Source organism: Amphiura filiformis, chromosome 1, assembly GCF_039555335.1.
Source record: "Amphiura filiformis chromosome 1, Afil_fr2py, whole genome shotgun sequence".
In the NCBI taxonomy this organism is placed as follows: Eukaryota; Metazoa; Echinodermata; class Ophiuroidea; order Amphilepidida; family Amphiuridae; genus Amphiura; species Amphiura filiformis.
In genome coordinates this window covers 14,412,235-14,437,613 of record NC_092628.1, presented here as the reverse complement: position 1 = coordinate 14,437,613, position 25,379 = coordinate 14,412,235, and the positions used below count along the sequence as shown (strand labels likewise).

The window sequence follows — 25,379 nt, the reverse complement described above, 5'->3', positions numbered from 1 at the left end:
TGCCAGTTCCAAAAGCAGAAATTTGATAATTATCATTAAATTGCACAAGTAGAAGCCTATAATATGTTAGGAAGAAAGTTTATTGTAGTGGAAAGCAGATTTCATGGATGAACAAAATTCCTCTTTAACCCAATATTTGTGGAAGAAGGGCCCAACTCCATGGAGTTGGGCCTTTCTTCCATGAAAACCATGATTAAGTGTACGTGGAAGACTATTTGGAGAGGCAATAAAATGCTGGGTGTAATTCATTTTTGTAAAAAAATGGAGTTGGGCCCTTCTTCTTCTCAGGTATTCAATTGTCTATTCCATACACCCTCCTATAGAAGACATGGCCTTAATCTTCCACACAGGGAGTGTGAATTTCAAATGGGTTTTTTAATGGGCTACTCTATTTTGAAATCTATACATCCTGACTGTGTTGGAGCTTAATCAATTTGTTGATTTTGCCCCCCCCTGAAATTCACTTTGTCCCCTCAATGCACCCCGAAAAAAAATTCCTGGCACCGCCATGCCACTGCTATCAGGTATGCTGATTAACACAGTCAATTTAGTGTTTACTGGACTACCTATAAAGCGGAAAAAGTGGGCCGAAGATACAATAAATAAAGAAATCCTCCATAGCACATATGGCTTTTTTTTAAAACTAGAAACAAACAAAATTTGAATACACTTGTTGCTACATTGTACCCCAAGAGACTGATAATTAACCAATAGATTGGATTTTACAAACAAGTGGCATTCTGCTCAATTTTCAATCATGACTGGTGGTAACCAGTGTTTGAAATAAGCCAAAATTTGAGCCATTTACTTTGGTTTGGAATCCATGTGCCAAAAGGAAACATTGTGTTACAATGGTCCACAATTTGTGACACTTTGTATTAAAATTGCAAGTCAATGACAGGTAATGGACTAATGAAGTCTTGCTGACTTTTGGTGATAAAATTTCACAGTGGGCCCGTGGGGTAGCGTATTGGAGGCCCGCTGTGATTTCACAGGCATAACCACCTTATTTTGAACATTGATTACCAATATTTAAAACAAAACTGACCTAAAATTTGAGAATGTTACACATACATTTGTTACACAAAATTGTCGAGCATAAAGGTTTTACTTTTAGTATTTATCGCCTCCAGGGGCGTAACTAAGGGCTGTGGTGCCTGGGGTAAAGGAACAGATTGGAATAGGTGTGCGAAAATTGTTTATAATCAAGTCACGCATAAAAATTTTGACTTTCACTGCTTAGAAGGGGCGCAAAATCGATCTAAGGGGTGCTGAAGTTGTTTCGTCACCCTAAGAACGTGCCAAGGGCACATGCCCTCCCTTTCCCCCATAGCTACGCCACTGATATTTGAATCGCCACCACAGAATTAAAGACAGAGAATCGGGACTCGACCACCGTCTTGATACAGGCATGGAGCAAAAATTGGGTGTATTTGGTTTCCCGCGGAATGCACTCAGGCATTCATTGTCATGCAGAGCGACATGGGATGAAGGGCACATTTGAGAGACACACTTGATGCGACCTGCACGCAAGTACCAAGACGCTTCAGATGAGATGCAGAATTGTTTTTCGTCTCTGCGCACCATCGGCAAGGACCCAAATATCCCCAATTTTCTATAGGGAGTCCCGGTTCTCCTTCTCTAATTCTGTGATTGCCACTGAAATCACCAATCAAATCAAAGGGTACATGGATTTTTCATTGTACTGCAAAGGAGGGTTAAGCCTACTCATTTGTGAGATGATCAAACAAACTGAGATTATGCAATGACATGATAACTTGTTTCCAGACAGTGCCAATGGGATATTCCATATAGATTTTGGAAATATCTTTCACAGGGGGAGTATGAATTTCAAACGGAATGAACATATTAGACAGCTCAATATGAAACTTGCCCTCCCACTGTGGAAGATTCAGGTTGAATCTTTCTCAGAGGGTGTACATGATATTGAAATGGAGCTGCCTAATGTGTTCATTCCATTTGAAATTCATACACCCCTGTGAAAGATATTTCCAAAATCTTCTATAGGGGTAGTGTGAGTTTTAAATGGAATAGCCCAATAGTTTAGTCATACCTCAAAGGTACTTTCACTTGCAGTCCCCGCAAATATGACATTACATAATTATTTTTATGTATTGCATTACCCAATTTTCAAACTCAAAAGTAAAAGACTGCCTACAACTGAACTTGTCCAAGTTGGAAAGCACTAATACCCTATATGTATACATCAGAACATTCATGATATTATTAGCTGTAGTTATTGAAAATCAATAAATGAGGCAATAGAACCAAATTCGTTCAATCTTTGAATCGACCATCAATGCTTGGTCCATCCTAAATATTTATTAGTGTTAATTCAAATTATTTAAAATTGCGATGGCATATGAATTTTTGCATGTACCAGTAAAACAACATTGAACAATGCAAATTGACCAAATGCTAATTGATTAGTTGATATTTAATTAATAACAAGCAACAGAGTAGCATTGACGGTTGATCCAACCATCTAACAAATTTGGCTATGGTGTCTATCAGTGTTCGAAATAGGGAAAATATGGAGGTTGTCCCGAAGACAACTAAAGCATAAATTCTGCTTGTCCTCAAAACAATTTGGTTGTCCTCAAAATGTGTCATATTTTTGGAGGTAAAATATAATGGTTGTCCAGGGGATAAGTACATAGCTCAATTTGGTTGTCCCCAGTGATTTTTGGACAAGAGGATAAGTGCTTATTTCGAACACTGGTGTCTATATACCGTAAGACTCCATTTCATTCAACTTTCAGTGTCAAACACTGCCAATATAAGTCTAAGTCTTTCTTGTGACTTTTAACATGGTGAGCTTTTAACTCTGCATCGGTATCATAACTGCACGGGCAAAAGCGACATTCATGCTTTTTTCACCTTAGACTTTTTTCTTTGTTGTCTTTGAGCTCTCTTGTGAGGATTCAGCTGCAGAATCTGTGTCGTCTGATTGATCAGAACCTGGTCCCGACAGCGCTGTATCTTCTATCAACTCATCCCCACCATCCTCCAAATCTGTTGTGTCTCGCATTGATGGATCTAACCCTGACTCTGACCCTATTGTCTCTTCACTCCACTCAACATTATCTTGCTCAAACTCGTTTATGTCTTGCGCCGGCTCTGCTGCCTTTTGTGTTGATTTTTTTAAAAACTTTTGAGCTAAAGTTTTGGAAGACTTGGGCATTGACTTGCTTAAACTTTTATCTCTTGCTGATTCCATCTCTGAACCAGTATCATCTTTCACCATTCTGAACGCTACCATTTTTTCAAGCTCTATTTTGGCAACAACTTCCCTTTGAACCTCCTCTGAAGTCATGCGTAATTCCACCTGATGTTTCACTTCCATGTGTTTGGTGAACCACTTACGCTCCGTCAACTGCAACTTACAATTTACACAATGGAATGGACTTGTGTTTAAATGGTGTAAACAGTGAAGTGCGAAGCTCTCTGTAGAGTCACACTTTACTGAGCAAAGAGTGCAAACATAATCCATTTTTAGTCTTTCCAAACAGTTCTTAACATGAGCAAGACTTTTATGGTCTTCTATTTCTTCTTGGTTCTTGAAACTTTTTCTGCACACAACACATATTATATCATTACAATGTATCTTGTTATGCTCTTTAAAAAGCTCCTCTGTCGGAAACGCATCACCACATGTAACACAACTGTACGTGTTCGAATTTGAATGCACATCTTTCTTGTGCCGTTCCAAACTCTGTTTTGTCGGATACATTTTCTTGCAGAAATTACACTCGAACTTCCACTCCTGGTTATGGTTATGCATGTGACTTTCAAAATCATGACGCTTATAGAAACCTTTCTGACATATATCGCATGTATGAGAGTACTTTTTGGTGTGTCGATGTTCATGACTCCTTTGGGACGAAATGGATTTAAATCGTTCCCCACAAAATGTGCATTTGTAGGGTGTCTCCCCTGTGTGCGTTGCTATGTGTTTACGCAAATCAGACGGATAGAAGCACTTGTAATCACAATGGTCACATTTGCGCTCTTTTTTACCCGAATGGGTCTTCACATGTTCCCTGTACAAACACCAATTTTCAAATGTTTTGAAACAATACCGACACTTTTTGGTTCCATTAAAGTTAGGTATTTGCTGCATCTTCGCACGATGAGCATTTTGCAAGTGATCACGAAATGCTTTGTTAGTTTCATAGACGGTATCATCAGTTTCACAAAGTTTGCACTTATAAACATTTTTAATAACACCAGTGGTCTTGTCTTCCAATGCCACAGTTGGTGAGTGACCTTCAAGTTCCATGTGATTGTGTAATATATTTTCTGAAGCATACCTCCTTTTACATACATCACATTCAAATTTGTTCACCAAATTACGATGAGTAGTCATACGATGTTGCTCGTACACATGTTTCAACCCAAACTGCTTCTGGCAAAATTTGCATTTAAAAGTACTGCCATGAATTTCATGCATATGCCTATCAAATAATTTATTACTGGCAAACTCAAGACTGCATTGCTTACACTTCCGGTTGATATTAAGCTTGCGTGGCCTATACCCGGTATTATGGGTCCTTTGGTGAGCGTACAAATTGGTCTTCCATTTGAAGGTACTCTTGCAGAACTTACACTTATGCAGCTTCTTAAGATGAACTGCTTCATCATGCTCTTTTAAGTGCACCATCGATGTGTACATTTTCCCACATTTGCCGCAGAGATACTTGCATTCTTCGGCATTTACTGGCACCAAATTACTGTGCATGCGTTTAATATGGTAATTTAAAGACATGAGAGACTTGAATGTTTTTTCGCATGTACTGCATTGCAAGTTCTGAACGTCTAATTTTACTGATGACTGACACTGACTTTGTAAATTCTCAGCACTTGTTGCACCTTGCACATTAGTAACTTCTGCATCACAAGATGAGGCATTTTCTATGGTGTAATCGACATTCTGCAAGGATGAAATCCAGTTTTGTGGTATCACAAAGATGTTGTCTTGAGAAGTGTCTGACAATTGAGAAGCATGTTGGAGAAGTTCATTTACAGCAGATGTATCCTCCATTTTAGACTTTTTAAAGCAGATATGATTGTTGTTGATCACATTGTCTGTAAAACAACAAAAATGAAAAGGTTAGAAAAATATAATTTATGAAAATAATCAGTTAAACATGTGGCATGGTGAATCCCTTTGAAGTGTTAACTTTGCTGGAATTTTGGCATAAAAATGTTTTGAACCAATCATGCAAGAAAGCCCCATCTCCAAAAAGATGTGTTAGATGTCTCTTAGGGGGTACTACACCCCTGCCCAATTTTGTGCCTATTTTTGCATTTTTCTCAAAAATTATAGTTCATTGGTGTCAAGTAAGATATGTATATTATAGGGGCAGGGACTACAACTACTGCACTGGAAATTGTTGTTTGGCTTAAAATTAAAAGGGGAAATATGATCAAATATCACATATCTGACAGTAAAAGCTAACATTTTACAGAAAAGAAATACTAAAAGTCTATTTTTATGGAAATGTTCATGGCTTATCCATACAGTTCAATATGATTTACAATTAAACTTACAAATTACACCACTTTTTTTTTGGCTGTTCCATCTAGCCCCCTTGGACACGAAGGGGGACACTTACTGTTACACTAACATGTTGAATGTTCAATGGGGGTAATGTCCGGAAATCACAAAACATGCCAAAATATAAATTATTACCTCTTGATGAAACAATTCCAAAAGTTTGATTTCTGATCAGGGAAATCAACTTTAAATAATTTCAAAAGATTAGGTGAATTAGTATTTTCTGTGCTGAGAAAAATGACCTGTACAAATAGGGGGGATTCAAATAGGGCACAAGGGATCATACATACATGGCATTGTAGTACTGTAGTTTGCAATGCAAAAAACAGGCAAAACAGACATGTCATTTATCGGTTAATGAGTTTTTATTTATTCTGGATAAATAATGGAGTATTAATTACAATTTCAAGGCAAGAATTTAGGCAAGAAATACAAGAAGCTGTGTAATTTTAAATATTACTAGCGGTCACCCGTCTTTTGCGGTTCGTAAATAAATGCAATTTTACAAATGCATCACCACCCTCCGAGTTTTTATTCCGAACAATTTTACCAACTCCCTAATTTATTACCGATTGATCAGTCGTTTCATTTAATTCATTTTAATCAAACTTCTTTTTTGTTACCCCCTCCCCCAATGTTGTCCCCTATCCTCTCGTTCTTTCCACGGTTCCCCCTTTAGCTCACATCCCTCATCTCCCTCTTAGGGCATGATCACATCAGGCACTTTTGATGTAGGGACGTGGAGTCGACCCTACATCGAAACCACTTCCCTGTGTAGTGTGAACACAAAGTAAGTGGATTCGACCCTACATCAACAATGTGGATCGAAACTACCTGGTTGAGGTAGTTTCGACCCTAGGAGGTGGGTTAAATTTAAGTAATGTGAGCGCGATAATGTGGAGTCGATCCAGATCGACTCCACATATACCGAAGTGGCCGTGGTCGTGCGGGCGAAATGGTGAACGTCAATGGAACAAATGATGAATGGCGTACACACAGCTAGGCCCAGCGCCTACGCGAACTGCGCTTTGCGTGAATGACGCGTGCTTTTGTGAATTTACGCGTGCGTAAGTTGGAACTTTATTGACTCGCGCAGTAACAAAAACCGAATAATTCCCGCCTATTAAGAGCTGATCATAGTATAGGCCTATGGTTCTGTATTCAGCGTTTTAGCCGCCACAATGTTACCGCTAATCGCTTCTCTATTAGACTAGAATGTGGTAACAGCGCTTTACTTCCAGGTCGTTCTAACATCCAGGTATGTGGATTCGCTCCACTTACGTCATAACCCACTTTCGATGTAGATTAGCTTGGTAGTGTGAACGCGAACTCAATGTGGATTCGATGTGGATCGACATCACTTCACTACCTAGGTACGAACCCACATTGTGTAATGTGAACACGCCCTTATTCGCTCTGCCTCTTATATGTCCCTTGTATCATAGTTTTAGTAATTCTTCCTAGTCAACTGCTAAATAATTTGTGAATGTGAAACATAAAATGTACAATTTTTAAGTCAGTCTAAGTAGGTTCAATGCTCAAAAAAGTTTGCCATGTTCGCAAAGTTTGATGGTCACCCATGCATCGCGGATTGTTAAATAATATCGCCAACCCATGGCACCAATACACTCTCCTCACTCATTTTGATTTTCCCGTGTTTATTATTCCCAATTGCTTTAGAGGCAGCGTGTTGTTACGCGATGTCGCGAGATGACGCGGACTAAATGATACACTTTTTTGTTTGACGCGGCATGTTGATACGCAAGAGTTTTTGTTTGACACAATGTAGTTGTTAGGCAGACATAGTAACTGATGCTCACTATTTTGAGGTCCCTGTATATTTTTTAAGGTATTTTTGGTCATTTTTAGGCTTTAATCACTAAGATTGAAAACAATGAGGTGAATATGCAGCGTAACTCGGTGAATGATTAGGTTTGCAAAAGTGAAATTTGCAGTTGCATCACCACCATTTGAGTTTTTATCACGAAAAGTTTTGCAACTCGGTAATTTATTATAGATGACAAACATGCAAAAAAATAATAATATTTTTAAAGCTACAGGAGCCTTGTATTTTTAGTGCAAATTAACTCTCATTGAAATCATGCAATTGCCTTGCACTAGCTTTTTATATATATACCGGTAGTCCAGTACACTTTATTCCATACCGTTGTGCAGAGCTATAACTAGTTCTAGTTCCTAGAGGAGGGGGGTGCGCACAAAGTGGCCAACGAGGCGCTGGCACCGCAGAGCTACTACGGTATGGGTTCCTGTACTGTACTAGCATGACTATGGTAGGAATTCTAATTGAATGAACGCAGCTTTCAACAGCTGTACTCGATCCAACCACGATCGTATTTTAATGGTATATTGCTTATTTCAAACTACAACGGGAATGCACAACCTTGGATACAATGCTATTAACCAATTACAAGTGCGTCGGTATGGTTGGATTCACTTCCGCGTTTAAATACACTCGCACAGTCGCACACGCTGGCGTACATTGTGCAGTGTACGCAAAAAATTGTTATGCTATTGAAAGCTATACGTTCATTCAATTGGAATTCCCACTATAGTAGTACTGCGCAACCGACAGAAAAATTGCAGTTTGTATGTGCCTCTCCCCCATTTTACCCTCCCACTAAGGGACTGTTCACAAACACTTGTTAGGGGGCCTGATGCAAAAAGGGTGGGGCACAGCGTCATCATCCCTATATCTTTGTGTCAAAAATTGCTGTGATAGTACGGCAAATCCTCTCGTTTTTCAACAGCTACGCATGGCGATTTTGTTCGAGATAGGCCGAGTGACTCAGGCTAAGCAAACCATTTACACGATACATGACTATCATATGAGATACCACAGAGTTTCTATTCTACGATTTGCGCATGCTCAGTACCCCATATGATGTTGCCATTACAAGAAAATTCGATATGTTGTCAGGTAAAACCCAGGTTTTGTTTTCAATACACTAACTGGAAATGCAATACACTAATTAGCGGCGATTGCTGTTTGCTGTGGATATATTTTACTGCATTTTATCCATAACGATTTTTAAATCGTTCATCAAAATTGTGATATATTCAACTGTTTGAGAATTACAATTATATCACTGGAAATTCTAAATGTCTTAAATCGGAAAAATCATCCTTCTTTTAATACCCTGGTTGAATGGGGAATTAGTTTGGCTGACAATAGAAAACACTCAAAAGAAGGGGCAAAACAAGCTCAAATTAAGACAAAAATAAGCTGAAAGTTGGATGAATGCACTTGAATGCAGTTGGATCAGTCAATACAGTCACAAAAGGAAGAAGTACTTTACTCAAGAGGGCACTCAAATGAAGTGGTTGGAGTAAATTGGTCTAACTTTGAGCTAGTTTTGAGTGTTTTGGTCCTTCTTTTGAGTGTTTTTTATTGTTAGCCAATGCTAATTCCCCATTCAAACTGGAAGATTAAAAGAAGGATGATTTTTCCAATTTAAGACACTATGTGTTAGCACTTTTTTAGCAGTGTATATTAACACGTGCAGCTAGCCCAATCAGCTAAGTAAGATCCAGGTGCTGTATAGACTACAGTACTATTAAATCACAAGTCTATAACACGATGCATATATTGAGTCACTAAAGTTTTATTCAGATTTCCTTTGACAGCTTAACTATCGCGTATACCTGCGCGACGTCATGCGTGTGCATTGGACCTAAGTGCAAATAATACGCGCTAGCACTAGCAGTACGCTGAATTTGTAAAAGGAAATCTGAATAAACCTTTATGTAACTTACTAACTTTCTTTATCTGTGTCAATAATAGAATATTGATTTCAATAGAATTGAATACATTTTGAGTTTGTACTTCACCACTGAGCGATCTACATGTAGATAGGACTCCTTTTCTTGTGTTTGGTGAAAAACCAATCGCCTGTCGCTCACCAACGGAGTATTAAGACGCGATTCATTGCAGGGGAAAAAATCTTTATAATGCAGGGTGTCGACACTGGTCACTGCAGTGCTGTGTGGGGGGCCTTAAAAATTGTGACCCTCCTATTACAGGGGGCACGGGGCCTGATTCCCTGACAAAAAGACCACAAATTTTCCAGGGAAAATTGAGTTTATATGCTTTTCTATGTGTTTGACCCATAATTTTCATGTCAAAAATGAGGGGCCCTGAAATTTTCGAGATCTGAAAGGCCAGGGAGCCGGGAGGGGGGGCCCTGAAAAATGTTTGCGATGAAATTTTTTTGCATCAGGCCCCCCCTAACAAGTGTTTGTGAACGGTCTCTAGGGTTCATAATTATTGCACAGACCTTACCTTAGCTTCTATCAATCTGGCAAATGATGTTTCATTTCCATGGTTTGAAGTTTTAAATATATCCAGACGAAACTCATGTCAATTTTGGGCACACACCACTAAATAATCGTCCCATTGAAATACACGGGAAAATACAAGAAAGTAAGTTTGTTTTTCTACCCCATGTAACAATATTTTTAATATTTTGATCAAACCAATGTCTTAAATAAAAATTAAACTTTTATTTAAATTTATTTTTTTGGGACAAGTTAAGACAAACTTGAGAGATACGAACTCCTGAACAGCGCCATCCCGAATTTCAGCCGACACGCTCGCCTCCTTACCAGTTCCGGGCATGATATTGTTCCGAGGGCCTATTACCCATGCACATTCGATTCAGAAAATTTTCTGAACAGATATGTAATGTTGAGCTCCTATTCTATCTTTTTTATCAAAACCACCAAGAGTCACTCAAATTTGGTTCCCTCGGGACGCCGATATATTTCGCATAGGTGCTATTTTTACCGGAACTTTGAAAGGTTACACCAAATGCGGAAGGATTTAGTGTAGTGCACCCTTTTGTAAATATTTTGGTCTCGTTAAAGACAGCTCGTGTGAATGTTGCGGCTCTCTGCGATTTTGATCCGGGGGTTCCAGTATTTATATTATAGTTGGTGCTAAGGGGCTGTGCAATAATTTTGAGACGGTGGGGGGTAAAATTTCCGAACGGCCCGCAAAAAATCGCTTTCCCCCCTCGGCCTGCCAAAAATCGCTTGCCCCCCCCTCTCTTTGTCCCCCACCTTGCACATGCCAAATGTTTGGGATCCCAATTTGCAAACCTTTAAATAAATGGTCTAGATAGGCCTAGGCCCAGGAAAATTTGCATATTAAAGCATTTCCGTACTGTGTTCCTTAGCCGTTACGCATTTTAGAGCGTTTTACTTAAAAGGTGCCCAATGAATGTGTGCCAAAAATCGCTTCCCCCTGGTCAAAAATTGCTTGCCCCCCTTTCGGCTCACCAAAAATTTCTTGCCCCCCCCCCCCCATTTTACCCTCCCCCAGTTCTCATAATTATTGCATAGCCCCTAAGTTTATTTGAAAACAGAAGAATAAGATGACTGATGAGAATAATCCGAAGAAAATATGAAAATCTATTCAACATGTTCAATCAGAGGGTAACAGAGAATAAATAATTATAGAACAAACGAATTTGAAAATCTGTTGGTCAAAAAAAAGAAGAAAAGAGTGGAAAATGTGGGTTTTTTTTCAAACAGAGGAATAAAATGATAAATAAACAGCGACTGCAATTTATAACAAAGACTCAAACAGAAGAATCACATAGCCCTTTCCCTTTAAATAATGAGCGGTCCCTAAAAATTTGTTGATCTTTTGTTTTATGATATTCTCCTCTGCTCAGGCCCGTACGCAGGATTTTTTTTGGTGCTGATTTTGAAAAAGTGGACTTTTTTCCAAAGGGGGGGCGATTTTGTGAAAAGTGGACTTTTCCCCCCAAATTTGGATCTTTTTTGACCAAAAAAACCTAAAAAACCTGATTTTTTTGCTGGCTACGCTCGCAAATTCTTAAATTTTGGGACTTTTTGTATACTTTTGCAAATTTGGGGAGGTGCGGTCGCACCCCCGCACCCCCCCTGCGTACGGGCCTGCCTCTGCTAGTCTGTTATATGGTAGGCCTACCATATTTGTCTAAATCTATAGGTTATTCTGTTTTACTCCTCTTCAAGCACCAAATTAAATTTCGGTTGAGTTTGTTTTAGTCGTTCCTGAGTTTTGCCCCGCAGTTTTGCCTGCAGTAGGCCTAATTCATCATCATTATGATAACTAGACCCGTAATTTACAATTTCACCAACGGAGATATTTATAATAACAACTTAAAACATTAATTATGGTCTACTAAAATGACATTCATTCATTGTAGGCCTATTAGGCCTAGTGTAGGCCTATTAGGCCTAGTGTAGACATATGGTCAGGCATTTTTGCCTGAGTTTCAAAACTGGCTTTCAAATCATGGGTCTTCAGCTCAGAGGTCCCAGTGGTATATAGGCCTAAGTGTAAAAAAAATATATAAATTGCCTAAAAGTGAAAGATAAGTCACTCAAATTGTCGTTTTTTGGGGCCCCTCCTTTTCCGACCTCAAAAATTTCAAACCCGCCCCCCCCCTTTTTTGACATGAAAATTATGGGTCAACCCCATAGAAAAGCAACTCAATTTCCCAGGAAAATTTGTGGTCTTTTTTTTCAGGGCCCCCCCCCCTTAAGAGGGTCAAAATTTTAAGGGTCCCCCTTTTTGCATCAGGCCCCCTTAACAAGTGTTTGTGAACGGTCCCTAAATGAATCAAAGTCACGAAGACCTATTCCCAGGTATGATGAAGAGTGCTTCCCCCGGTGACACGAGCTATGTTTAGCAACCAAAATTTGCGTGACGAACGAACGAATTTCACTATCAACTTTGCACAACAGGTTCTCAATTAAATATCAACTATTTTGCAACTAACGTGGCTCAGTAAGTTTGTTTGTTTACATGATTATTGATGATCCTGACATTGATGTTAACTTTAAGCTTACGAAAAATCCTACTCTTGATTGAGTGATGTTTACATAAATTATAAAACTTTAATTTAAGCTTAACGAAAAATACATTTAACTATGTGTATATATCAAATTATTATTCTTGGCCAAACTGGAACATGCGTGTTGCGTCCATGTAGTGTGTACTAAGCGTGTACGTAGTGTAAGGCGCGTGTATATTTTCTTCTGTACCGCGCTATATTCGTGTGTGTGTTTATCGCGGAGCTACTAGCGTTCACAGTGGTCCAGTTTGGCCAAGAATTACTTAATTTGATTATAAATGTCATTGTTGATTGTAAAGTCATACAGACGAGACGAAACTATTATGGCTATCAGCTATAATTAAAGACAGAGTTGCTTTCGAGAACAGTGGCGCGCCAGGAATTTTTTTTTCGGGGGCATTAGGGGGCAAAGTGAATTTCAGGGGGCAAAATCAACAAAATTTGCATAAAATTACCGTAAAAAGTGGAAATTTTAAGTAATTTTGGGTTTTTTCTGGGGGGCAACAGGGGGCAAGAGTTCTGACTGGGGGGGCATTTGCCCCCCCATGCCCCCCGTGGCGCCGCCACTGCTCGAGAACTCTAGCCAAGAATTTGCTCACCGATAGCTTCACATTCTAGGCTAGAGACCTTTGCATTCAAAATCTAGTCGGATTCGCTGAAGCATGACACTGTGTAAAACAATGGAAGGTCAGAAGTAAACACAGCCGATCCGCGACAGGCGATTGCATCAAAAATGTTGCTAAAATTACACTTCAGCAAAATTTTAGACTGTCCAAAATACGCAAATCTTGCTCAAAAGATACAATTGACTCATCGAAATAACTTTCATTCAAATTTCAACATTGACAGAATAAATAACCTCCGGTGTTAAAAATTACACCGCTGTCCGACCGAAAAACAATAGTAAAGTACTCTAGCATCGAATGCAGTAACCCTTCCATGGGTATACACAAGTTGTTTTATATTTGAGGGTCAAATTTTGGTATCTGCTTGGACGGGTAGTTTCATATTTCTGGCTAAGACTCTGGGGGGGCAAGGGCTGGGTGTGCCCCTGCCTGAATCCGCCACAGACATGATGGGAGATCGTTGATCATGATCAAAATGCGATATAGTGTAGGCCTATATCTTCCATAAACATGTAAAAATGAAAAGCAAATCAAAAGGGTTACAAAATTGTAAACAAAAATAGGAACCTCGAAAGAGGGGCAGGCACAGGCCCGGTGTGCCCATGCTTGGATTTTCCAAATATATTATTGTGTTGCAAATGCCATATTTTGTCATAAACACCACACAACCGTATTTTCAAAATATTTTAGTAAACAGGCGTATATGCATACAGGGGTCCGATGCCCCCCATCAAGTGTAACCAACATGTTAAAATGTAGCGCTCTATTTTTGTCTCGAACTGTTTCAAAAGAAACAGAGTAAAACCGTTATCACAGATCTGGATATTCAGAACTTTAATAATTCTCAGTGACAGAAGCTAACATGATAAAAATGATCCACAACAAGATATTAGGGCCTAACATGTCTATAATCCCCTCCGTTTACCATCTTTACTAATCACTCCCGTTTAGTTACCGCTCCCATTTACTAACCGCTCCCGTTTACGCAACTAGCGGGGACCCGCGCAAAGCGCGGGTCTCCCGCTAGTATTGTTAATTTTGCACCTTCAAACATGCAAAGGCACCATTTCAACAACTCTTCCTATACCTTTGTACAGGAGCCAACCGTTGTTAAACCACGATGAACCCACACTTTTACTGTAAGCGTATCTGCTGAACGCGAGCGAGACTACGCGTTCTGCGAGCGCGTAAAAATTCATCATGCCTGGAACCTTTGTGCGTATGCCAGCTTAAAAGTTGAATTTAGTATTTTTCAGGTAGCGGCTAAACATTGCCGTTTTATTCTGTAGTTTTGTTGCTGATATCAAAAGAGAAATTATCGAAATTTTTGTAAGGCTGAGTGGCAATGATTAACTGACATTCCTCGTAAAATAATCGTGAATTATCGATATTTAGCTTCTTTTCGTTGTTGAAAGGGATTCAATCATGTTTCACCGTTGTTCATCACCGGTAGCGTCTGCGTGGTTTACTTATTTCGGGCAGCTAAAGCTGCCCGGCAAAATAAACTCACGCAGAAACACTGTACGCTTATCGTTGTTAAACGGTGATGAACAACGGTGAAACATGATTTCAAGGATCGTAATTAACAGTGACATCAGACGCGATAAATTCTTTTTATCTCTGTCTTTAATTTCATGTTATAATTCTCAAATTTGAAGTACCGGTACCGTACATGTAGTTAGGATCTTTCAATCAACGTTTTACGCCAGTAGGGCAACAGAACCGCTACGTGAACGAGCTACAAGTACATTTGTATGAGCTTTTAGCCTTGGATTAAATTTAAAATAACAGACCGAGTAGGCCAAGTAAAAAAACATTTGTTTCTTGTCCCCCCAAGCATTTTTTTTTTTTTGCAACCTTATCAAAAAAAGTTGTTTTTGTTTTTGTTTACAAAAAAATAATATTAGAAAGACAAAATTTCGATTGATTTTCGCTATCAGTACAAACCCAAACAGCATGAACGATACCTGCCCCCTCATTTATTATGTTTTCCCCCCACAAATGAAAATGTCTAGTTACGCCACTGGTCAATGCTGACCGACTGAGAAAGGATGGCAGGTAGCATCATACTCTAGCAACAAATGCGTAACTATCGTGTGCAAATTTAAAGATACATTTTTTTGTAGAGTTGAGTAAAATGCTCCCTATTTTGGACATCGTGGAACATTCAACTACGCTTATTACTCCGCGACTAATCATGCTAATACACGAGCGTACAACGCTATGCGTCCATATATATGCGAGGTTATCTGCGTACAAAAGCTTACTACGCACAGCCACGCAAAGAGTATGTTCCACGATGTACACAAATTAAATATTTTTTCTATAGCATGTGTATTGTTGCGTCGGCATAATTTTCGTGGAACAAGATGATTGCGCGACCTGATCGTGCTTGTGCCTGAACTGTCATGCTTCTGAATATTGATGGCAAGCTGGACTTAAGAAGCACTGTATAGAAACACTTCATAGCCTTTAATCCCCTATTCATATGGTGCGACTCATTCTATTGTGGCCTATTCTTCCGAGTTCTGATACAGTGGCATGTGCAAAGGTATGTTGGGGGAAATGCACCCATTCTGGGCAAAATTCGGGGTTTACCTTTTACGGCGTGCAAAGCTAGCCCAAATTTTTTGAAGAGATGGGGAATCAAATCTTTATTTACTCCAAATCAAAGTAATTGTATATTGATCAGTGACCAAAATCCATGAAATTGGGTATTTCATGTAGGGGCACAAGACAGTATCGGTGTATTGAATTCAACTACCTCACATGTACGTCTATCAAATTCTTTCACTCTGTACATTGTGCTTTTTCCATTACTGCAGATGTCATCATGGATAATATAGTAAGCTCCACTATACCACCAGAATCCATCAATATTGAGCTCCATTTTGTTGATGCAGCTACCAGCAACGCCACATCTGATGCGTCAATTGTAAAGCAATATGACATAAACTACGATCCTCCAGTGACATCAAGTAAGGTTTGACAAGACTCTGTCACCTGTTCTGTTCGGTCATCTACAATATTAGGGGACATTTTTTATGGGTCTACTAAATTCTACTTCATTGCATGCTTTTTTATGAGTTGACCTCATTGTTTATCAACAAAGGCAAGGGAGTGGTATATCAATATGCTTGAGCAAACTGCATACTGGTATAACTACTGTAAACCACTCAGGTATAAGCCCACCTTCAGCTATAAGCCCACCTTTGGCTATAAGCACACCTTCGGCTATAAGCCCACCCCCTATTTTTCAAACCGTTATGGGAACAAGGGTGCACTCAGGTATAAGTCCAGTAATAATTTTAGCTAATTTCTTAAATCAAATCACATCAATGCTTTTCTTTCACATTTTAGAACAAATATAAAAAACAAAAAAAATCTGTTAAAAATTAACATTCCATTTCCATACTTAAAAATTAAAATTGACATAGATGATAGAAACTACAGGTACATCAGTCATATACAAATAGGGATTATTGTTCTTATTTCTAAATTCAACTCCCCCCCCCCCCATTTTTGAAGTGAAATTGGCCATCGGGGAGGTGGACTTATACCCGAGTAAGATGGCACTACACTGTTCAGTAGTCTTGTTGTGATGTGGTAGGAGTTTTAAAAGCATGGGCCCTGAACAAAATGATGCTTGCACATATTGCCAGGCAAGGAAGGATTAATGTGAATTGTGATGATGCGTGCGCATACTGCCAGGCAATGACGTCAAACGTCAACTCAGATATGCAAGTGCAGAAATGTAGACTGAAGAAAGGGGAGGGGAGGAGTGTTAAAAGCATGGGCCCTGAAGTTGAACAAATGATGCCTGCGCATACTGCCAGGCAAGGGTCAATGGGAATTGTGATGGTGCGTGTGCATACAGTGCATACTGCCAGGCAATGACGTCAAACGTCAACTCAGATATATGCAAATGCAGAAATGTAGACTGAGGAGGGGGAGGTATTATGAAAAAAGACACAAAATATATATGTATGAAGTAGTAAAAAGTAAAGAAGCCTGCTGCAACAAGAATGCATATACATGTATTGCATATACTGAAAACAAATTAAATACACACTAAATAATGGCATTCATGTGAGAAGAGTGGTGATTCCAAGTACTAAATATACTATTTTCTCATCTATTCCAATTGATATTGTTGCAACAGGTAATGAAGCCAGTGTGAGCATACAACAACTCCTTGCAGTCATTCAGGAGCAGAAAGAAGATCAGGGGAACCAGCAATTAGAAGCCCATCAATCTGATTCCCAGGTTCCTCCTGGCTCACTTCTTGAAGACGATGAGGATGTCCCTGAAAGTCTCAGGCGACAATATGTTTGTGACAAGTAAGCTTATGGTTGTCATCTTTGATATCTATTTTGGACCATGTTGTGAGAAATTTCCATATGTGACATGATCAAGGGGAATGAGTCACATGTCGACACTGGTCGAAAATGAATTTTACATACATTGTACTTTTCTAATAGGACATTTAAAGCTTACAGAAACTGAAAACCCCATGTTGATACGACTTTTCTTTGCAAAGTTACGTCAATTTATCAATGGCGGAAAACAATATTATAAAACAAAAGAATTTTAACACTTTCTTTGCCAATATCTCAAAATTAATATTAGCGACATCCGACTCATTTCCCTTGATCGTGTCACATATGGCTTTAAATATTTTTACTGGGCTATTCCATTCAAAATCCACACTACCCCTGTGGAAGATTCAGCTAAAATCTGCCACATAGGGAGTATGAGTACGAATCCACATTTATTCAATTTGTGAAACAAACATTTTAAATCAATCCTAACATTTGCAGATTGTTGTATGTAAGAATCCATAGTTGTAGAGAGTAATAATAGGCCTATTGTTAGTATAAAGCCATGGTTTAAGGTGGCTGTGTACTCTCAGACATGCATGTAGTAAAAGTGCCATAACTTTGTAATTATTCACGCAAGACATATAAAAGTATACATTTTTATAGAGGCAAGACATCAAGAAATCTTAATATAAATACAAATTTGGTGTAAACACAACCATTTTAAAGAAAATAACAAAGAAAAATGAATTTTTGGCAATTGTTTTTTGGTACAAAACAAAAAAACACTCTTTCCAAAATGTTTGTTTTATTTTTTCTAATCTTGAGGCTCCATTCCAAAAACATTTTTTTAAATTTTTTTGATATTGGCCTTAATTTTTTGAGATATTGACCATATAAGGCATAAAAATGAACTTTTTAAAATTCACAAACGCCTATTTGCACAAAATGATACCTAAAATCGGAAATAGACCAAAATATAAAAAAAATGAGAAAGCGGTTTCTTAAGTCGATCTTGCTTTTTACAATAAGCATAATTGCTTACATAGATGCTGTATTTATTGAGTTATCGTGTACCTAAGTCATCATTTTACGAGAAAATGAACATTGAAATAATGGCTGTTGAAGTATAAAGTGGTCACATTTTGCAATTTGATTGAAGCTCACATGAGAATGCGGCAGTTCCTGTTTTATCTACTTTACATTATGTGAACATCGGGTAAATCCACAGTACCTTGAGAAGTTTGGGCGAAATCTATATATGTTAATGTTTAAATCGGGGGAAAGAATTTGAAAAAATCCACATTTTATCAACTAAAACGGAGCCATTTGACCGCTAGGTTTTTGTGAAATCAGTGCTTCCGTGGTGCTTCCATAAGATGCGCCACGCATGCAGATAAGCGTTGCGTATGCGTAGCGTATCTGTGCGTTAACAATTTGCGCGACTACAAAACACAATGCGTTGTCACGCATGTGTACCCAGATGGTACAATAAAGATTTTCTTTCCTTTTAAATTGTGAAACGAGTGAAATAGTGAAATAAAATCCATAAAATAGAGCATGCAGTTGGAGTTTACAAATCTGGATTTTCTTTCCTTGTATTTATAAAAAACATAACAAAGTACATAAATGTCAAAAAAGCTCAATTTCGCGAAAAAAACAATGTCTAGAGTACACAGCCATGTTAAGTCAGAGAATACACTCGAAACTGTGGATTCTTGATATTAATCCACAAGAATCAACAGTTTCTTATCTTGGGTGGAATAAAAAAGAATTGCTGTCTAGTGTAATTTAACATTTGCTATGATTGGTTCTCACTCTCTAGGAATGTATGAAAAACCTTTCTTTTATTTTTTTTATTGTGTGTCATGATTTATGTTACAATTCAAATTCAAAGTTACTTATTCAAACAAAATTACTTCCTTTCCTGTCGATGATCTGAGAACCAAAATGGGGAAATTCAACATTTGTGGGAAGAAGATTTTCAAATAAAAAGAACCTGTGCCTCACACTCTGCTTGCTATTTGGCTCAAGCTTTTGTTACGCTGCAGTGTTTTTGGGCAGGAAATACCTTCTATGTGTCTTTGGCCCCTGAACATGTTTAAAGCAAAACTGCCAACAGGTTACATAGGAGGTTTTGCTTTAAACATGTTCAGGGGCCCAAAACATATAGGAGGTTTTTCCTGCCCAGCGACGATGGGTTTTTAAAAATATGTTTTAAATCATTTTGGCTTAATATTATATATAATATTGTACGTGTTAAGTCGTTAAGCTTCCAAAAAGGCTTTATTGGGACAATGTGTGTGTGTGGCAAACAGGCTCCTTGCACCATTTTTTTCCTTTGCCTTCCGTATTATATCTTATAGTTTTTTCACTCTGCCAAATCAAATTTCAGGATCGTAATGAGAAAAATATGATCTGTTATATCAAAAATGAGGTAAATTGGGGTGGGGTGAGGGTGTTGATCGGGTCAGAAGCCTGTAAGTTATTACTATGGGTTTAGCATTTTTGTGCACATTTATAGAGACTCACTGAAGGATTCACTTTATCATAATAATAAACTATTTAAAGATGTACATGTAGTGTAATGAATGAAAAAACTGCATGGTGTTTTTATTTTCACGCTGATTGTTTTTTTTTGTATTTCTATTCATTCTTTGTATTTCTTATCATTCTTTGCAGATGTGGAAAAGTTTACAGATCACGGTGTGGCATAAAAGGACATGTAAAGGCTGTACATGAGCAAACTCTTCACATATGCCATATATGTGGGGCCACCATGAAATGGGAACCCAGCCTCCAGGCTCACCTGAGAACAGTGCATAAAATCGGAGGTCCAAAGAGGTCGCTCACAATTAACAGAAAATGCCAAGAATGCGGTGCAACATTCCGTAACAATGGTTTATTTTACGATCATTTGAAGAAGGTTCACAAGGTTACTAAACCTATCAAATGCAAAGTTTGCAATATGACTTTCAGGGCAGGAGCACCATGGTATGACCATAAGAAAATGCATCCAGAAGAGTATCACTGCTATACTTGCGATGTTTGCCAATCGAGATTTACCACTCTTGGTGGTTTCAAGAGACATCAGTTGCAATCAGGCCATGGAAATAACGTCAATGGTCAGGATGGTGTTACGATAGAGCATGGTGATGTCACAAGTGATGTAACAACAGGGGAGAATATAAAAACTAATGTCAAAGGTCATGCTGCTGATGTTGATGGTCGACCAGGGATAGATACTGAAAAGACAGTGGCAAACGATAGTACCAAAGATCATAATGCAGCGGGTACTGATCAAGCAGATACAACATTATCCTGTCCATACAAATGTGGTAGCAAATTTAGATTGTATGTAACATATAGAAAACATCTTGTGAACAATAGTTGTCGCAGAGGACAGAAGAAGATGACTTCTAGGCGAAATCTAAAGTACAAGAAAGTGCTGCTATGCTGTGGGAAAGTCTATGAGTCGTATAAGGAGTATCGGGACCACATTAATGTGCATAAACATGACTACCAAACTGATTGCGATTTTGGAAAACGGAAGAAAAAATTAAAATTTAAGTGTCCTGTGTGTAAGAAGATAGTCGATATTAGTGGTCTCTTATATCATCAAATGTCGCATTATGGAGTGAAAAACTTTGCGTGTGACCAATGCAGTTATAGATGCATTCATGCAACAGATCTTATAAAGCACAAGTTAGTACATGCAAATTCTAGGCCTCACCAATGCAAGTTTTGTACTCGAAAATTTCGAGTATTGACCAGTTTGAGGCACCATGAGATTTCACATCTTGGTGTAAAAGATATGTGTGTAAAATATGAGTGTGGAAAATGTCTAAAACAATTTATTGTTGAATACTACAGAAATAAACACCAGCGACATTGTGATGGCCGTAATCATGCAAACGTGAATGCATTGGCTTCAGGATCATTAGGACATCTTTGCAACATTTGCTTTGGTTTCTTTTTTACGAAACCAAATTTGATCGTCCACCAAAAAGTGTGTAACAAGGAGGGTACTGCTAATGGGGAAACTGATGTGAGTACGCAAGCAAAGATGATCAAGGTCGCGGGGGAATCGGGCAAGGTCACAGAAGTGCCGTTGGAATCTCTGTACATTTGCAAGGCGTGCTCACAAGTGTTTGAGGATGCAAGTGATCATCAATCACATCAGGTTATGTGTATTACAAACGAGTATCGATACAGGAATGAGGAGGCTAAACACAAGTTTAATAGGGCTGATATGAGGATGCATGATGATGATGATGATGATGATGATGATGATAGTGATGACGATGATGACGACGATGACCAAGTAACAGGGAAGGATGATGATGACGATGGCATTGAAGTCATAAAAATTTCAAATCAATCTTCCAAAACCAAAACTATCCAACCAAAACAAATGGGAAAGATAAAGAAGGTTCAAACTATCCAGACAAAACAAATGGGCAGTGGGCAGAAGAAGGGTGAGTGTTCACTAGTTTCAACAGCCATCACATGTTGTACCTGTAATAGGACCACTGATGAGATAATCAGACAAGAATGTGCAAAGCATCTGATTGGCAGTCAAAATAACTACGATATAAGACATCACGGGGCAGAGGATCATCCTGACCAAGATGCCGAGATGTTCAAATGCAACACATGCCAGAAGACTACGCAGAAGTTGCTGCTGGAGCACAGATGTATGCCACATTTCTATTGCAGTGATTGCAGAGAGGTGTTCACTTGCAAAGAAGTTCTTGAAAGACACAGCAAAGGACATAAGAAGAAGAAGCAAGAACATGTTGCTTGTTGCTCGTATTGTGACAGCAGATTCCAATCATTGTCAGCTCTTCGTTTTCACAATCAACATGTTCACCATGCAGTTCAAGTTCAAGATACTAGGAGCCAAGGTTATTTACGGGAGGAATTGCTAACTAGAAAAATATTGCCATCTGGGAAAGTGAAGCCGCATATGGTTATCTTTCTAAACTCACCGAAAAAGAAATTCTCACCAGTAAGGAAGGCAGGGGGATCATCACTGCAACAAAGGAGAGGTCCTCATAAAATTACATTGAAACGGTTACCGGTGAAAGAACCGCACATTGGTGACAAGATTCAATCTGGTGGTGGTATAGAAATTTTGAAGACACGCAAGATGCCAAATGCACTCAAAGAAAATGTCAGTAAGAAGGCAAGACATGGCAAACCGGCAGCATCAAGACGAAAGACAGTTAGGACTACAGAAAGTGATGTAGGGAGTGTAGGAACAAGCATGTCTGGCCTGCCACCTGGCAGAGTCTTGCCAAGAGAAAGGAATGTACAAGATGTTGGTGACAGATCGCAGGAAAAAAATGTCAGTAAAGGCGGCTAGACATGGCAAGCCGGCAGCATCAAGACAAAAGACAGTCAGGGATACAGAAAGTGATGTAGGGAGTGTAGGAACATGCATGTCTGGCCTGTCACCTGGCAGAGTCTTGCCAAGAGAAAGGACTGTACAAGATGTTGGTGACAGATCGCAGCAAGAACCACCTTGCACACCATTACCAAGGAAAAGGAGTGTTACTGCTACAGAGAATGTACAGTGTGTTGATATCACTGATGACGTAGAGCAAGAACCACAGGAGAAAGTGCCCCGGAAAGCACCACTAGTTGCCTATCAGTGTCCATTCTGCAAGGAGAACTTCTCGATCCCATCGAATCTCTTTGTACATATAAGGGCGCATCATAGCATTAAGATGCCACATCACTGTGATTACTGCTACATGTGTTATGCAAGTCACTCAGAACTTACAGATCATTTGACTAAAAAACACAAAGAAATGCTTGATCAACTGAAGGTTGCCAAATTGGGTGTATCACCATAGGTTTGCCAACATTGTATATTGATCTGAATCTCAGGGTCACGAAAGATGCCTGAAGTGCCTGTACATGTATATTCAACACATAAGGGGTGGAATTTCTCATGATGCATTCCCATTTTCTGCATCTGCTTTGCTTATATCCCAGGGGTCTATTTCACAAAACTTTTAACCCTTCGTAACTCAAGTAACCGTTGATATAGTTACGAATACCCAATACTAGACGTAACTTTACAAAGGGTCCCTGTAGTAAATCACTATTACTTACCTAGGGTACCGTTCGTAAGTAAGTTTAGTGAAACAGAATTAATGACTTGTCTTAAGTTACGAAGATTTCGAGACTAAACTTACAGGTTTAGTGAAATGGACCCCAGGTACTATGTTTTACTTTGGGAACAAACTGTGTCAAAAGCATTAATAAACATCTGTTTCCCACATAATACAATATGTTATTTAATTGTAGAAACTGCACATTTTGTTTTTGAGAAGAGACAGATTGTAAGAAATATTTTAAAATGCTGTAGCTGTTATTTTGTATTTACATGTACATGTACGTACATAAAAGGGTTTTGTCAATGTGACATGCTGTGTACTTACCATATTCATTTCAATAAGTGCCCATGGCGCTTAACAAAGTCATTTTGGGTGAGCGCTTATTTTTACCTGGTTTACGTAATTTTTCATAAGGGGCGTTTATTAGAGACAAATTTACATATGTTATAAAAGGACCCTGAGATGTTCTAGTAGCTTTTCTGATGCAGACAATGTATTGCAAGTTTACACAGGATTGTAGTCGTCCAGCTATTTCACATATCGACGTCTCTCTGTCACTTCAACATTAATGGTATCCTTTAGCAAATTGAAAATACCCTTGGTGGGCGCTTATTGGGGCATGGGTGCTTACTGGAATGAATAGGGTAAATGTAATTAGTCCAAAATTTACAAGCTCTGTTATTTCCCCAGATTTCCCAGGATAGGGGGTGGGGGAAAGTACATGAATAATTCATTGCCCCTCTGATATGAATCACAAGGTAGGCGTTCGACTATGGTGCGAGAGGTTGCGGGTTCGAACCCTGGCGGTGCCTAGTACGCTCTCGTGGAAAAATTGAGTTAGCTTGAAATTCCTCTGGACAAGGAACTCACTGCTAATTTGTCTCGTTGTAACCCGTACGAAACTCGGGGAGCTGATCCTGGTTGCGAAGGTTATTTGTGGAATGTCTAGGGTGTGCACTCTTGGAAGCAGCAAAGTCCCTGAAATGCTGTTAAATGGTTTGTGGAATGATGTGGGCCGTAGTGGTCAGCGACAACATGTAAAGTGTGCTGAGGCTTGTGGATCAACGTTTAGGCATTGTGCCTGTGCGTAGCGCACTATAAATCACTGCGCTTTTTTTTTTACCAAACAAGTTAAATTTTAGTCAATCCTTGCGGGAAATATCCAAGGAATATATGAAATATGTATGTTTACATAATTACATTTCTGATATGTATCAAAGGTGGCATCTAAACATGTTGCCTTGCTTAAAATAATAATAATAATCTTATTTGAACAATGCTTGTGAAACAGCTACATAAGTGGGACAGGATTAGTGATTGTATCTGTGATGCAGACAGTTAGCATGTTGGATTTGGATCTTTCGGTTGATGTCACAACAGTTAAACAGTGTTTAATGCCAACTTCCATTAATGGTTGTTTTGATTTAATTTAATGTTAAGCCATAATGTATGATTTGTATAAACTTTGAATTTGTTATTCTTGACTGAAAATGCTAAAGTAATATATTGCTGTCAGGAAAAGTTTCTATCCATTTTAGGCTAAAATAACATGAAAAGTAGGTAATGGGGATACGCATCCTGCACAAGAACAAATAAAAGCGATGTGAACGATTGCTCGCTACAAGAGGACACTGAATATAATTTTATAAAAAAAGAAGAAAAGTTTACCAACCCTAAGTGTTGCAATTTAAAAACTGGACAACAAATAAACACAAATCCACAAAAATAACATGGTTAAGTGAAATAAACAACCACTGGATATTTTGGCCGTTTAACATGATGGACTATCTGAATATAACATTAATAAATGACTTTTTAAGATGTATTTACATAACATGTATATAGATATGAAATATTGT

At 38.6% G+C, this 25,379-nt stretch overlaps 2 protein-coding genes across 2 annotated transcripts; one reads left to right on the top strand and one right to left on the bottom strand.

Annotated features, from left to right (window-relative positions):
• Positions 1 to 549: 549 nt before the first annotated feature.
• LOC140157931 (uncharacterized) lies at positions 550 to 9,965 on the bottom strand. Its single transcript, XM_072181211.1, has 2 exons — positions 9,882 to 9,965; positions 550 to 5,109 (listed from the first exon to the last, which is right to left on the bottom strand). The coding sequence occupies exon 2, from the start codon at positions 5,063 to 5,065 to the stop codon at positions 2,903 to 2,905; it is 2,163 nt and encodes a 720-aa protein (XP_072037312.1). The 5' UTR covers positions 5,066 to 5,109; positions 9,882 to 9,965; the 3' UTR covers positions 550 to 2,902.
• A 2,307-nt stretch (positions 9,966 to 12,272) lies between these two features.
• On the top strand, positions 12,273 to 17,528 carry LOC140165639 (uncharacterized). Its single transcript, XM_072188935.1, has 3 exons — positions 12,273 to 12,380; positions 15,899 to 16,051; positions 17,236 to 17,528. The coding sequence occupies exons 2-3, from the start codon at positions 15,907 to 15,909 to the stop codon at positions 17,415 to 17,417; spliced, it is 327 nt and encodes a 108-aa protein (XP_072045036.1). The 5' UTR covers positions 12,273 to 12,380; positions 15,899 to 15,906; the 3' UTR covers positions 17,418 to 17,528.
• The last annotated feature ends 7,851 nt before the right edge of the window (positions 17,529 to 25,379 follow it).

Bases quoted from the DNA above. Each gene is read 5' to 3' on its own strand.
- LOC140157931 (XM_072181211.1), bottom strand. From the start codon at position 5,065: ATGGAGGATACATCTGCTGTAAATGAACTTCTCCAACATGCTTCTCAA.
- LOC140165639 (XM_072188935.1), top strand. From the start codon at position 15,907: ATGGATAATATAGTAAGCTCCACTATACCACCAGAATCCATCAATATT. The intron at 16,052-17,235 runs GTAAGGTTTGAC...TTGTTGCAACAG, and splicing joins CGATCCTCCAGTGACATCAA to GTAATGAAGCCAGTGTGAGC.